Source organism: Oryzias latipes, chromosome 8, assembly GCF_002234675.1.
Source record: "Oryzias latipes chromosome 8, ASM223467v1".
Taxonomy (NCBI): Eukaryota; Metazoa; Chordata; class Actinopteri; order Beloniformes; family Adrianichthyidae; genus Oryzias; species Oryzias latipes.
Window position 1 is genome coordinate 13,870,910 of NC_019866.2, and position 15,588 is coordinate 13,886,497.

General features: G+C 37.4%; 2 protein-coding genes across 2 annotated transcripts; one reads left to right on the plus strand and one right to left on the minus strand.

The window, feature by feature from the left end:
* Positions 1 to 4,147: 4,147 nt before the first annotated feature.
* LOC111947758 (beta-galactoside-binding lectin-like) lies at positions 4,148 to 6,309 on the minus strand. Its single transcript, XM_023957622.1, has 4 exons — positions 6,185 to 6,309; positions 5,308 to 5,387; positions 4,666 to 4,837; positions 4,148 to 4,566 (listed from the first exon to the last, which is right to left on the minus strand). The coding sequence occupies exons 1-4, from the start codon at positions 6,191 to 6,193 to the stop codon at positions 4,420 to 4,422; spliced, it is 408 nt and encodes a 135-aa protein (XP_023813390.1). The 5' UTR covers positions 6,194 to 6,309; the 3' UTR covers positions 4,148 to 4,419.
* LOC111947757 (beta-galactoside-binding lectin-like) lies at positions 4,712 to 15,150 on the plus strand. Its single transcript, XM_023957621.1, has 5 exons — positions 4,712 to 4,740; positions 13,043 to 13,107; positions 13,905 to 13,984; positions 14,455 to 14,626; positions 14,726 to 15,150. Exons 2-5 carry the CDS (start codon positions 13,099 to 13,101, stop codon positions 14,870 to 14,872), a joined length of 408 nt encoding a protein of 135 aa, XP_023813389.1. The 5' UTR covers positions 4,712 to 4,740; positions 13,043 to 13,098; the 3' UTR covers positions 14,873 to 15,150.
* The last annotated feature ends 438 nt before the right edge of the window (positions 15,151 to 15,588 follow it).

The window sequence follows — 15,588 nt, forward strand, 5'->3', positions numbered from 1 at the left end:
ATGTGTGAGAAGCGCTGTTTTGTAAATAAAGTTTGATTTGATGACTGATGGTGACATTTTTCTCAATTCCACTGAATTAGCTTTGCTATAAATCCCATACATGATTGATTTCCAAGTATAAGAAGACCTAAAAAGGAATACGATTGAAACAAACTGCGTGTCAATAGTGTTAGATAGATCTAAACAAGAATTTGGTAAAATTTGAATGAATTGAAAGAATTGAAGCATTGCTGCTTTTTCTCTGTTGTTTGTCCAATTATGTCAAAAAATGACAAAAGTTGGTGAAATTTTATCTAGCAAGTATAAATTGATAAAGAAGGAGATTTAGGTTTCTGCACTTCCCTTTCACCTAGTGGAAGTTTTATGAACGAAAGTGGAAGTTTGTGAATGAAAGACTCTAGCATTTTTAGGAATTTTGTGTGTTTTGGAAACATTACAGCTGTGGTGCAGTTCTGCCATCCACTGGTAGAGACATTTAACGGAAGGCTAAAACAATCAACTCATTTTAGGCATATACATTTAATAAAATATGTTAATAAAATGTAAAATTTTAAACTTCATACTATTTCTTTTGTTTCCTAACCTTAAATATTATAGATACATTATGGCATACATTAAAACAACCCATGGTAAAACCCTTTAATAATAAATAATAATAATAATAATAAATAATCCATAAAAACACATAAAAGGTGCATTATTCGGGAACACAAACGGGAAATGACTATTAATTAGTTGCCAAATACAAAAGCATTTGTCATTATTAAAACATGATACACCATCAAAACTTCAGAAAGAAGAGGGCCTGCAACACAACCACTTCTCAGCAGCACAAGAAGGAACAATCTGTAAAGATAATGAACGTAAGTATTACTGATAGTACTTCAGTTACTTTTTACTGTCTACACTTGCTGATTGACAAGGTCAGCTTCACTGCAGGCTTTAAATATAGAACAGACAGCTGCTATAGGAAGTTTTTTCTTTCTGTCTTTTCTGATAATTTAAGTAAAGATGATCAGCTAGTCTCACTGGACGGTGTAAGTTAAGCTTCCAATTCCACAGTTAGAAACCTTGAGGTTTTATTTGACCAGGATTTATCATTTAAGGCTCACATATCACAGCATTATTTTCACCTGTGCAATACTGCTAAGATAAGCTCTCCTCCCCCTCCCCTCTCTGCTCTGTCCTGACTCTACCAGCTGTGACCACTCACCTCATCAAACCCCAGCTCTTCCTAAGGAGACCCAGCTCCAGCATTTTTCACCAGTTCGTTGCCCCCTGATGATGCTTAGTCTGATCTTTAGAGTCATGTCTAGCTCCAATGTTTTGGCTCCTCACTAACCTTGTTCTCCTGCCTCAGGACTTCAAACCACAAGTGTCTCCTGAGTCAGATGTCTCCAAAAGCAGCCGCTACATTCCTGAAACTAAAACCAAACCACGTCAAGACTTCCAGTCACGCCACGAATCCTGAAAAAACATCAAGACCTCCAGTCACGCCACGACTCCTAACCACGCCGGATCAAAATAAATCATTTTACTCACCATACTACTTATCTGTGTTTTCCTTCCGGGTTCCAGCGTCTGGGTCTGTATCGCCTTCAAATCATGACACATTCCTCAGCTTTGAAGACGAAGCTCGCATCACGAGCATTGAGATCAAATAAATCTGCAACTTCTTCTGGATTCAAAATTTTTTCTGCAACTTCCAGAGTTGGTCCCAAATGACTGCATGTTATATTGTGCTGTATTTGTGGTACTAACAAATTCAGAAATTACAGATTTAGAATTTAGTGTCTGTACTGCTTGCATTTACAGCCTGTCCAAAAACTTAACAAGTTAATTGACATAATAACATGTTAAACATCAAGGTGTTTCAGTGTTACCTTTGGCAGGATAACATAGTCTTCAGATTTGATGAGGTGCCTTCCAAATCTCTTTACATTTTTCGTCTTTTCTTTGACATTCCATCTCTGTAATATTTGATTTCTTGAACCGTTACTCATTAAAGCAATTTTTTTTATCAAGTTAAAGTCTCATTTGTTTCTGATGAATTATTGAAGTATTGCAATTATCAAATGTATTTTATTTATTCACACAATTTTCTCCATCTTATAGCGGTAATGTACCCTATTGTCCACTTGAGGGTAGCAGATGCTTCTTTTTCTATGTTTTTGACTGGTCTGAGTCAAACCAAGTTTTTGCTTCTCTTCTGTGCATGAATAATCTACAACTATTTTCCAAAAGAATCAGCTGGGAGTGTAAGTAACGTTTTTGTTTTTAACTAAAGTCATCTTTTAAAAGTAAAAAGACTGAATTAGATTTTATCCTCAGGTCCCTGAAGAAGCACAACCCCAAAGAACATGTCAATGTGCATTTCTGCTGCTCAATAGCTGGACAGCTTGCACTCTTTGTGCAGGACCAAGAAGGGAGTCAGGAAAAAAGGGAAAAATAAAACCAGCCAGCGTTGTTCTGCATGTGGTTAGTGGGACTATTGAGGATAAGAATAACCTTATCTTATGTAACAGAGGGAAATGTGTGTTGAGCTCATATTTAGTTTTTTTCTTTGTCATTTTTTTTTAACTTGTCCTGTCCAAAAACTGACCAAGCAGATCAAAGCTGAGTGCCTCTTGTATTGGACAGATTTTATTGTTACAGTCGGGGTTTGTGGATCTTAAGGCAGACTGGGTATATATTTGGATAAACCCCTATTGTATTTGAGGCAAAACTTTATTCATGAAAATTATATTTGTATGCATTTCCAGACAGAAAAAAGGAAACAAAATAGGAGAGAAAGAAACAGAGTGGGATGTCAGAGATGGGTGATAAGGGGTGGGGGTAGTCGATATCACAAAGTTAAAACATAAAAGTTTCGTAATTAAATTACATAACATAGTTCACACAGCAATAAAAACATTTTTTTTAAAAATAAAGAAATAGTCTGCACACAACTTTTTATGGGTTAAAAGTATAATCACGGATTAATGATCAAAGATTTGTCTCCCAAGATTACGACACAGTTACACACAATATTCGCGTTACCGATATTCATACAGGGGGTGTAGAAAAATTAAATAAAAAAAAACAATACCCATGCCCGTATTTGTGCAAAGGTGAATAAGCGGGTGGGTTGAATAAATGTGTGCCTCTAAGAGCGTACCCTGATCACACTGAATGCTCCAGCAAAGGCAGGGGGCCCGGCACCCCACACCCCAAAGCTGGGGACAGACAGCGCAGCAACCCGGCCAATACAGGCATCCAAGAGCCTCGCTGTCAGACAAAGATCCAGGAGCAACAATGCTCCTGTTCACCGGACTCCCACCACAGAAACGGAGACGGAGGTCAGGACCCATCAGCACCCCGGCCGAGGAGTAGGAGGAACGGAGAACACGCAAGCAGGGCAGGGCAGGGGCCCAAATAAACTCGTGCGTTTACTTTGCCTGTTCTTCTACTACAAGCAGAAACTCTTTCTTTTGCTGATGCAGCCGTATTACTTTTTTGATGGTCTTCTAATCGTCATATGCCGTCATTAATCTCCAACTCCGTCTCACTGAAGTGTAGCGCTCTCTTTTTTTCACCACGCGTTGCCATGGTGACTCCAGAAATCGGCGATCCATTGAGAACATCTTTATGTACTTGACGTGCACGTTCATTAACCCAGGGTTACCAAGTCGAGCGTAATTAAACTAACTCATATCTGGTCTTTTGGAACCGACATACCCCGAGGAAGCAAGTTGAGGCAGATTTCAGCCAGAGTTCAGGGTAAAGGTCAGGGTAATTTAAACATGCTTCCGGGAATACCCCCCCAGGTCCAGATATAATGCTCAGTGAGGCATATAGTGACACTGAGCTTCACTTAGTGCAGAGCTCAAATATGCTGTGGTTGATGAATTAATATGAGTCAGTGTGCTGGGGGTTGCTGGGAGTTGTAGTATAACTTCTGGCGACGGCTCTCCATAATAAAAACAACTGTGAAATGAAAACATGCAGACTCATATTTTTTTATGGCCCAGATAAAAAATGTTCTTTGTTCCTCACAGCACTAAACTCACAGAACTTAAAAAAATAAGCACTTAAGGTGGAGGCTTTTTTCTTTTCTTTAGATGACTTGAAGAAATAATTTAAAAAAATAAATCAAACAGAAAAATAATAGACTTTGAATGTTTTATTGAAGGAAATCCTGTTTACATTACATTTTCTATTGTTTAAAAAACATTACAGATAGAAAAGTCATTGAATACCAACACTTCTATTGACATTTTTGGTTTTCTAATAAGTTTTTATACGGAAATCTTTCATTGACTCTGGTATCTGCACTTACCGAATTAGTTTTATTATAAGATTAAAGAGAAAACACAGGTTTTTATTTTTTATTTTGTGTAAAAGCAGCAATGCTGGGTGCAGATTAATGATGATGGAAGCTCAGTAGATCTGAATGCTCCTGATGCTAGCATCACCATCAAAGCAGAAGTAGGAGTATTCATCTGAACAGAAGCGGTTGGGGAAAGTGAATTGAAAGCCATTGGGTAAGGTAATCAAAAATGCTCCACAGGTCAGTTTAATGATGATCTGAAACAGTCAGAAATGACATTTTTATAAAGTTAATCACATGACAATGAGGAAGCTGAGAAATCATATCACAAGAGGAATACAAATGTTTATGCAGACCTTGAAGTTCTGTCCTCTGAAGAAACAAAAGCCCCCAGGCCGAACCTCCTGCTCCCACATGCCATGTTTCTTAGAATTACAGACGATCGTGTATTTGTCTCCACTGGCATCAAAACGGGGATTCAGGTGCAAGGCAAGTGTCTCATCATTGTGGCCAATATTCACGGAGAAACTAGAAAAGATAAAAAAGAAAGTTTTTCAGTATTGATGGTAACTGAGAAGGATCCTAAAGGTGAGCATATCATAGAGTTTCTAAGAACTAGGTCTTCCAATAGGTTAGTAGTAATTTATTTACAACGAAAAATGTTTTGGTTTTGCATAACAAATGCCAAATCAGTTGAAAAGTTAAACCTTTAGAGCAATAGATTAATACGTATCAGTATTACAGCAGCTTTTGCAGATAAAATATTTTTATGGGTCCTATATCAGGAGGAAAAGTTAATGACACCTAGTGATGTAAATATGCATCAAACCACTTCAGATTCAAAATTACATACATTTAGCAAAGACAAAAACACGCATGATTTTTTTGTTTTGTTTTTTCTTTGCTGGAAAAAAGGTCAGGCTTCAAGGGGTTAAAGAATTCTAGACATAGAGTTCAAAATAGTAAGAAATACATTTTTAATACTTTGACACACTTACCTGGCTGCATCAGGTGTGTTAGTTCCCGCAATAGCAACGGTCTGTCCAACTTTAAAGGGCATGTTCTTAATCACCATATTCTGCACAAACAGAAAGAGAAGCAGCTGAAATAAAATGTATTTGAGATGAAGAGACCCAGAGTTTAAATTGTAAACCCGTTTTGGTCCTTTTTGGGATCCCGGGGCTGCCTGAGCCTATCCTGGCCCCCTGTGGGCAATTGCAGGGCCACAAATCACACACACCTAGTGTGGATTTAGAGGAATCAATTAACCTAGGAAGCATGATTTTTGGACAGTGGGAGGAAACGAGTACCCGGAGAAAACCCATGTATGCACGGGGAGAACATGCAAACTCAACACGGAAGGGTCCCCCATTGATGTTCTGGTTCAAGTCCCCCAGCTGGGATTTGGCCTTCTCGCTGTGAGGCAAGAGCGCTAACCACTGCGCTACCGTGCCGCCATTAAGATGAATAAATCAACATAAAAGATTAATAAAGTTTTACTCATAGCATACATTTGTAAACCTATTTGTATTTTTTATCATATACAAATGCAACAGAGTACATTAAATTTGCACTGAAACTTCATATGATTGACTTCCGTTTCATAGAATAGTTTGCTCCACCTCAGTGGAAAACCTCAAACTGCATGTTGTTCAGTGCTGCAGCTAAAACAACATTTAAAATTGACGTCTTTCATTAAAAATAAAACACAAAATAATAGTAATCAGCTGGACACTTTAAAGATCAAGATTAAATTCTGTTTATCTGAATTCATCTTCAAGACCTTTGTGCTTCTGAGCTTGAAACTTTAAACAGTTTGTCTTAAAAACTTGTATTGAAGTATAAGTAAAAATTTAAAAAGAAACTTGTACTCACAGGGGCCATCTTTACAGGGAGATGTTGCTGGTCGAGTGAAAAAGACAGGAATGAAGCTTTGCAATGCTCTCACAGAGGGATGTTCTCTTTTTATCAGGAAGCTTTTCCCCCTCCTTTTTTCCAAAGAATTTGAATATTGTTTCTAAAGTATTTTGTGTGTGGTGTCTATTTTGTTTCACAGCACATTGTGTCCTGCATTCTGATTGGTTGTAGGTTTTGTCTCATGTAATTTAGATTGTATCATTTGTAGAATCTGTGCAGTTTACGCCTGTAGATCTTTGTTTTCATGCTATATTCCTGGACATATTTTTCTAAGAAGCTTTGAGAGTTTCAACAAGAAAGAAAAGTGTCAAAATGTTAGTGTTTCAACTGCCTTAAAGCATTTTTATAAATAAAATATATTTCTCCTATGAGGGTCATTTTTAGTACCGTTGCCAAAATTACGGACTATTTACTTTTTTTTTGTGTTGTCAGAACTTTTTCCATTGGGCTTAAATTTTATCGAAAAAAATACTTTTTTTTAATTTTAGGTTTGTGCTAAGAGCTCCTTCAGTATAAAAGCCCGATTCACATCTAAAACTTGATCAAACTTTTGCTTGTGTTGGCAGAAGTCTGCTCCTTCTCTGGATGTCTCTGTTTCCTCTTTTCAACCATTTTGTTGATTTAATAGTTTTAAGTTCACATATTTACAAAACTAATGGATACCTGTGTGACCTCCTTTTTCCCACAACAGTTAATTTCTGTTTTTAAAATCACATCACTGTCTGATTCAAATAGACAGAGCCACCAAATTGACACATTCATTCTCAAGGACTTTATGTTGTGATCCTTCAGTGCCTGAACCACACCTGCTCCTCACCTGCTCATCATCAGCCGCTCTACTTACTCTTCAGATTGACCTCCGGCCGATGCCAGACTATTTTTCACTTGTGGTAACAATATTGGCAGTTTTATCCCAGCCAAAAGTTATTTATCATGTGTCCTAATCCTCCCTGCCAAGATCCTGCCTTCCTGCCTGCTACACTGCCAGCCCGCCATCCTCACTCTCTGTTCAAAATAAAACTTGTAACCCGGAAAACCGTGTCCGCATATGGATTCCACCTTCCAACAACCTGCCATAAGACTTTGTTTCTTTGATCAGAAAGGACATTGTCCAAACTCTTTGGTCCGTCATCAAAAGTTTCATTATGAGTTTCTATGAGAAACTGATGCTTGAAAAAGGTTCCTATGTATATATTGAAAGTAGGGCTTTAAAATAACACCTGCCAATTTGCCAAACGTGGGTAAAACTTGAATTTGGCAGGTAAAAAACAAATTCACTAGCCATTTATATTATTGATTATCATCTCAGACAGGGGGCCCAAACTCACAACCAAGACTTTTCATTGTCTGCCCCACACACACACTTACAGTCCAATCTTGTGTTAACTACTTCAAAGACTTGTAAACTGATCATTGACTTTAGCCAAAGCAGAAAAAAACTGCTGTCATCTATGATCCATGAGTATAAATTGTTGAAAAATGTACATTTCTGGGTGTGGCCCTCTCCGACTATAACGAAATAAGTTAGTGAGGACAACCAGCGTCCGAACACCGGAGGAAGTGAGAAAGGATCTTTTCATAACAAAAAAACAAGAATTTCCAAAGAAAAAAAACTGTTTTCATCTATGATCCATCAGGATAAATTCTTAAGAAATTTACATTTCTGTTTGATTTCCACAGTCCCAAGTAAACTGCTGTCACCACCTTTACGTTGAGCGAGTTTGAGTTGATGATGGGAAAATAATTGAGCAAGAAAATGAGTCCAGGCTTGCAGTATGAGATAAATGTTGGTTTAAGGTTTGTCCCCTGGGGGAAGAGGGAACCGCATCCCCAGTGGGATGAGCCCCCTAAGAGGAAATGTTCCACACGGAAAGGTCCTCTTCCATACATTAGGACATGAGCAGTCCAAATAATCCAGAATTCCAAAATTTAAACAAGAAACAAAAATTCTCTTTTTCCAAATCATCCTTTTAAAGCCTTTTGTATAATTGGTTTTATCAAGTACTTCGTATGTACTTATTCATGCTCTTAATCTGTGTCTTTTTTTTTCTGTGTGGGGAGCCCTGCAGTTGTTGTTCTAATGTGATTAAACTATTACAAATGGCTGATTGTGTCAAGAAAAGCTTATTTTGCTTTTTAGTGTTGTAGCCTGTCTTCTGTGAGAGCCACAGCTGCAATCCATTGCTAATTAGGCTCCTTTATATGGAGCTGCTTTTCTGTGTTCTGTGCCTGGGCGTCTTCAAACTTTCCTAGTGTTTTTGGTTCTGTTCTTCGTGGAATTAAACCTTGCTAAATTGTGGATTTTTGCCATGTCCTTCCTGCTCCCGGGTTTCTTCCTTGGCCACCCCGTCATTGATTGATTGATTGATTGATTGATTGATTGATTGATTGATTGATTGATTGATTGATTGATTGATTGATTGATTAATCAAAAGATGTGCATTTGGTTTTGGGGGAACAAAATTCTGACAGGGACATGTCTAGACATCCTTTATAAAAGGTCTATGGTCTGTTCAAACTTTGCTAACACGATTACAATTATTCCAAGAAAATAACAAATAGAAAAACCTTTATTCTTAAAACTTTGACTTACAATAAAACAAAGGTTAAGTTTAGTTACACATTGACTATCGTACATACGTGACTTTTTAAGTTAAACATTCTGTTTGTAAGGTGATCAGACAGAAACCTACTGTTATCCGTTTAACGGTGAAAATGAACCCGAGGGATATTTGCCATCTGAAAATGATTTGCATAAAATTGTTAACCACGTTTTTGTCAGGCACATTGTTTATTGGTTGAATAAATAAATAACACCTTGATAATCAAACAGATGAGTGGGTTGACCTGTTCTCTAGCGCCACCATCAGGTCAAACTTCTAATTGAGAATTAATGCATCTTGAAAAGATTTCCTATAAATCTTAGATTTACTGACAACATTAATAACCACAAGAGTTTGAACCCTATTGGTTTTGGTGATGATATGACCTCTGCTGTAGCACTACCATCTGTAACGGTTTCAGTCTCTTTGTGTTTGGTTCCTTGATTTCCTGTTTTATTTTGTAGTATTTCCTGTTTTGTTGTTTTAGTGAGTTTTGCTCTGAGTCCCCATCAGTCCTGAGTGTTTCCACCTGTGTCTTGTTGCTCTGCATGTATTTAAGTCTTGTCATTCCCTTCCTCCTGTGCTGGTCCATATTGTGTTGTTCCCTGGTTTCGAGTTTAGTGTTTTTTCAGAGTTTTGAGTATTCTAGTCTGCTTAAGCAATGGTTTTTGGTTTTGTAGTTTTGTTTATTAAAGCCCCCGTTCCCCTGCAACCTCCTGCCTCCTCTCCTTCTCTGCGCCTGGGTGCTTTCCTTAACCCCCCGCCGTAACACCATCAGGTTAAACATTCACTTTTAGTTAGTGGATCTTGAAAATTTTTCCTTCAAATTTTTTCTAATTAGGGGTACACATTCATGACTCACAAAATAAAGCCAATTGGCAGATGCTAGTGACCCCCTTTTCTTTTATGAACATACATATTTACCTATTTTTATTTCCTTTTTGTGAGATTTTTGTGGTTAGCCACTATAAAGTCTCACTTACCCCCCTCATTTGTTATCCGGGCTTGGGACAGAGTGGCAGTGGCAGACTTAGAGGTTTTTTTCTTTATTTTTCCTTTTTTTAATGTTTTTGTGTGAAACATAAAATCATAATAAGAACATAAGTCAGATAGTCAGAACATGGAACAGTTCATTATGCCCAGAGTGGAGCTTTTAGTCTGCACTACTGTACACAGGATGTGGAGAGAGTTTGTGCATGCTCCTGGCAGACATATTTCTTGCTAAAAGTGTGTCCCACCCGACACACAGTCAGCCATGTTGAAGACAAAGTCATTATTCGAGCTCTTCATTTGAAAGAAAAGATGAGATAAAACTTTATTTATCACACGATGGGGAAATTCTGTTGTCTGCAGGAGAAGCAAAGTGACGTTAAGCAAAGTAAAGTGACCCTCAAGTGTTACAGTTCAACATTATAAACTATATATAACATAAAATATATAATCATCAATTGAAAATATTTTACTTGAAATGATAATTTTAGAGGGTGTGGCCCTCTCCGACTATAAAGAATTAGTGAGGACAACCAAAAACCGTCCGAACACCGGAGGAAGTGAGAAAGGATCTTTTCATAACAAATAAACAAGGATTTCCAAAGAAAAAAACTGTTTTCATCTGTAATACATGAAGATAAATTCTTGAGAAATTTACATTTCTGTTCGATTTCCACAGTCCCAAGTAAACTGCTGCCACTACTTTTACGTTGAGCAAGTCTAAAACGTTGGTGCCAGCTGCTCCCAGAATTCTTGATAAAGGGTTAGGGTTACATCCATGAATACATACATAAATACAAAGACTATGACTTGAATGATTTGAAAACTCAAATGAATCTGGCAAATTTCTAGCTAGTCATCTTAAAAATAATAAAGAAAAAATCAACAATCAATATTATGGACCAAAGAGGAAATGTCACTCATGTGTCACCCGATCAAATGTCAAATGTCACCCGATCAAAATTAATAACGCGTTGAAAGACTTTTATAAAAAATGTATACACATCACAGATCAATCCATTAGAATTACAAATTACGACTCACCTCTCTCATTATCTAAACTTCATAAAGCTCTGTTACTTATGCCTAATAGCAAAGCCCAGGGCCCAACGGCTTTCCTGCTGAAACAAAATAACACAGATCAAAAGGATAAATAAGTAAATACAAAGTACTGTACTTGATAAAACCAATTATACAAAAGGCTATAAAGGGATGATTCTGAAAAGGAGAATTTTTGTTTCTTGTTTAGATTTTGGAATTCTGGATTATTTGGACTGCTCATGTCCTAATGTATGGAAGAGGACCTTTCTGTGTGGAACATTTCCTCTTAGGGGGCTCATCCCACTGGGGATGCTGTTCCCTCTTCCCCCAGGGGACAAACCTTAAACCAACATTTATCTCATACTGCAAGCCTGGACTCATTTTCTTGCTCAATTATTTTCCCATCATCAACTCAAACTTGCTCAACGTAAAGGTGGTGACAGCAGTTTACTTGGGACTGTGGAAATCAAACAAAAATGTAAATTTCTCAATAATTTATCCTGATGGATCATAGATGAAAACAGTTTTTTTCTTTGGAAATCCTTGTTTATTTGTTATGAAAAGATCCTTTCTCACTTCCTCCGGTGTTCGGACGGTTTTTGGTTGTCCTCACTAATTCTTTACAGTCGGAGAGGGCCACACCCAGAAATGTACATTTTTCAACAATTTATACTCATGGATCATAGATGACAGCAGTTTTTTTGTGCTTTGGCTAAAGTCAATGATCAGGTTACAAGTCTTTGAAGTAGTTAACACAAGATTGGACTGTAAGTCTGTGTGTGTGTGTGTGTGTGTATGTGTGTGTGTGTGGGGCAGACAATGAAAAGTCTTGGTTGTGAGTTTGGGCCCCCTGTCTGAGATGATAATCAATAATATAAATGGCTAGTGAATTTGTTTTATACCTGCCAAATTCAAGTTTTACCCACATTTGGCAGGTGTTATTTTAAAGCCCTGCTTTCTATATATATATATATATATATATATATATATAGGAACCTTTGTCAAGTATCAGTTTCTCATAGAAACTCATAATGAAACTTTTGATGACGGACCAAAGAGTTTGGACAATGTCCTTTCTGATCAAAGAAACAAAGTCTTATGGCAGGTTGTTGGAAGGTGGAATCCATATGCGGACACGGTTTTCCGGGTTACAAGTTTTATTTTGAACAGAGAGTGAGGATGGCGGGCTGGCAGTGTAGCAGGCAGGAAGGCAGGATCTTGGCAGGGAGGATTAGGACACATGATAAATAACTTTTGGCTGGGATAAAACTGCCAATATTGTTACCACAAGTGAAAAATAGTCTGGCATCGGCCGGAGGTCAATCTGAAGAGTAAGTAGAGCGGCTGATGATGAGCAGGTGAGGAGCAGGTGTGGTTCAGGCACTGAAGGATCACAACATAAAGTCATTGAGAATGAATGTGTCAATTTGGTGGCTCTGTCTATTTGAATCAGACAGTGATGTGATTTTAAAAACAGAAATTAACTGTTGTGGGAAAAAGGAGGTCACACAGGTATCCATTAGTTTTGTAAATATGTGAACTTAAAACTATTAAATCAACAAAATGGTTGAAAAGAGGAAACAGAGACATCCAGAGAAGGAGCAGACTTCTGCCAACACAAGCAAAAGTTTGATCAAGTTTTAGATGTGAATCGGGCTTTTATACTGAAGGAGCTCTTAGCACAAAACTAAAATTAAAAAAAAGTTTTTTTGTCGATAAAAATTAAGCCCAATGGAAAAAGTTCTGACAACACAAATAGTGTAGTCCGTAATTTTGGCAACGGTACTAAAAATGACCCTCATAGGAGAAATATATTTTATTTATAAAAATGCTTTAAGGCAGTTGAACATCTGACTAAACACTTTACATTTTTTTCTCAGACAAACACTAACATTTTGACACTTTTCTTTCTTGTTGAAACTCTCAAAGCTTCTTAGAAAAATATGTCCAGGAATATAGCATGAAAACAAAGATCTACAGGCGTAAACTGCACAGATTCTACAAATGATACAATCTAAATTACATGAGACAAAACCTACAACCAATCAGAATGCAGAACACAATGTGCTGTGAAAAAAATAGACACCACACGCAACATACTTTAGAAACAATATTCAAATTCTTTGGAAAAAAGGAGGGGGAAAAGCTTCCTGATAAAAAGAGAACTTCCCTCTGTGAGAGCATTGCAGAGCTTCATTCCTGTCTTTTTCACTCGACCAGCAACATCTCCCTGTAAAGATGGCCCCTGTGAGTACAAGTTTCTTTTTAAATTCTTACTTATACTTCAATACAAGTTTTTAAGACAAACTGTTTAAAGTTTCAAGCTCAGAAGCACAAAGGTCTTGAAGATGAATTCAGATAAACAGAATTTAATCTTGATCTTTAAACTGTCCAGCTGATTACTATTATTTTGTGTTTTATTTTTAATGAAAGACGTCAATTTTAAATGTTGTTTTAGCTGCAGCACTGAACAACATGCAGTTTGAGGTTTTCCACTGAGGTGGAGCAAACTATTCTATGAAACGGAAGTCAATCATATGAAGTTTCAGTGCAAATTTAATGTACTCTGTTGCATTTGTATATGATAAAAAATACAAATAGGTTTACAAATGTATGTTCTGAGTAAAACTTTATTAATCTTTTATGTTGATTTATTCATCTTAATGGCGGCACGGTAGCGCAGTGGTTAGCGCTCTTGCCTCACAGCGAGAAGGCCAAATCCCAGCTGGGGGACTTGAACCAGAACATCAATGGGGGACCCTTCCGTGTTGAGTTTGCATGTTCTCCCCGTGCATACATGGGTTTTCTCCGGGTACTCGTTTCCTCCCACTGTCCAAAAATCATGCTTCCTAGGTTAATTGATTCCTCTAAATCCACACTAGGTGTGTGTGATTTGTGGCCCTGCAATTGCCCACAGGGGGCCAGGATAGGCTCAGGCAGCCCCGGGATCCCAAAAAGGACCAAAACGGGTTTACAATTTAAACTCTGGGTCTCTTCATCTCAAATACATTTTATTTCAGCTGCTTCTCTTTCTGTTTGTGCAGAATATGGTGATTAAGAACATGCCCTTTAAAGTTGGACAGACCGTTGCTATTGCGGGTTATAACACACCCGATGCAGCCAGGTAAGTGTGTCAAAGTATTAAAAATGTATTTCTTACTATTTTGAACTCTATGTCTAGAATTCTTTAACCCCTTGAAGCCTGACCTTTTTTCCAGTAAAGAAAAAACAAAACAAAAAAATCATGCGTGTTTTTGTCTTTGCTAAATGTATGTAATTTTGAATCTGAAGTGGTTTGATGCATATTTACATCACTAGGTGTCATTAACTTTTCCTCCTGATATAGGACCCATAAAAATATTTTATCTGCAAAAGCTGCTGTAATACTGATACGTATTAATCTATTGCTCTAAAGGTTTAACTTTTCAACTGATTTGGCATTTGTTATGCAAAACCAAAACATTTTTCGTTGTAAATAAATTACTACTAACCTATTGGAAGACCTAGTTCTTAGAAACTCTATGATATGCTCACCTTTAGGATCCTTCTCAGTTACCATCAATACTGAAAAACTTTCTTTTTTATCTTTTCTAGTTTCTCCGTGAATATTGGCCACAATGATGAGACACTTGCCTTGCACCTGAATCCCCGTTTTGATGCCAGTGGAGACAAAGACACGATCGTCTGTAACTCTAAGAAACATGGCATGTGGGAGCAGGAGGTTCGGCCTGGGGGATTTTGTTTCTTGAGAGGACAGAACTTCAAGGTCTGCATAAACATTTGTATTCCTCTTGTGATATGATTTCTCAGCTTCCTCATTGTCATGTGATTAACTTTATAAAAATGTCATTTCTGACTGTTTCAGATCATCATTAAACTGACCTGTGGAGGATTTTTGATTACCTTACCCAATGGCTTTCAATTCACTTTCCCCAACCGCTTCTGTTCAGATGAATACTCCTACTTCTGCTTTGATGGTGATGCTAGCATCAGGAGCATTCAGATCTACTGAGCTTCCATCATCATTAATCTGCACCCAGCATTGCTGCTTTTACACAAAATAAAAAATAAAAACCTGTGTTTTCCCTTTTAATCTTATAATAAAACTAATTCGGTAAGTGCAGATACCAGAGTCAATGAAAGATTTCAGTATAAAAATTTATTGGAAAACCAAAAATGTCAATAGAAGTGTTGGTATTCAATGACTTTTCTATCTGTAATGTTTTTTTTAAACAATAGAAAATGTAAGGTAAACAGGATTTCCTTCAATAAAACATTCAAAGTCTATTATTTTTCTGTTTGATTTATTTTTTCAAATTATTTCTTCAAGTCATCTAAAGATAACAAAAAGCCTCCACCTTAAGTGCTTATTTTTTAAGTTCTGTGAGTTTAGTGCTGTGAGGAACAAAGAACATTTTTTATCTGGGCCATAAAAAAATATGAGTCTGCGTGTTTTCATTTCACAGTTGTTTTTATTATGGAGAGTCGTCGCCAGAAGTCATACTACAACTCGAAGCAACCCCCAGCACACACTTCCTGGATGCCGCACACCTGACTCATATTTGGGCCTGAGCTTTTGTTTCCTGACCCTGTTTTTGACTCTGTTTGCCTGCCCTCTGCCCCGACTCTTCCCTGGATCTTGATCACCCCATCTCTCCCCTGATTATCTCATGCCTGCTACTGACCCTCGCCTGCCTGACCCTGTTTTAGCTTTTTGGACTTAGCTTA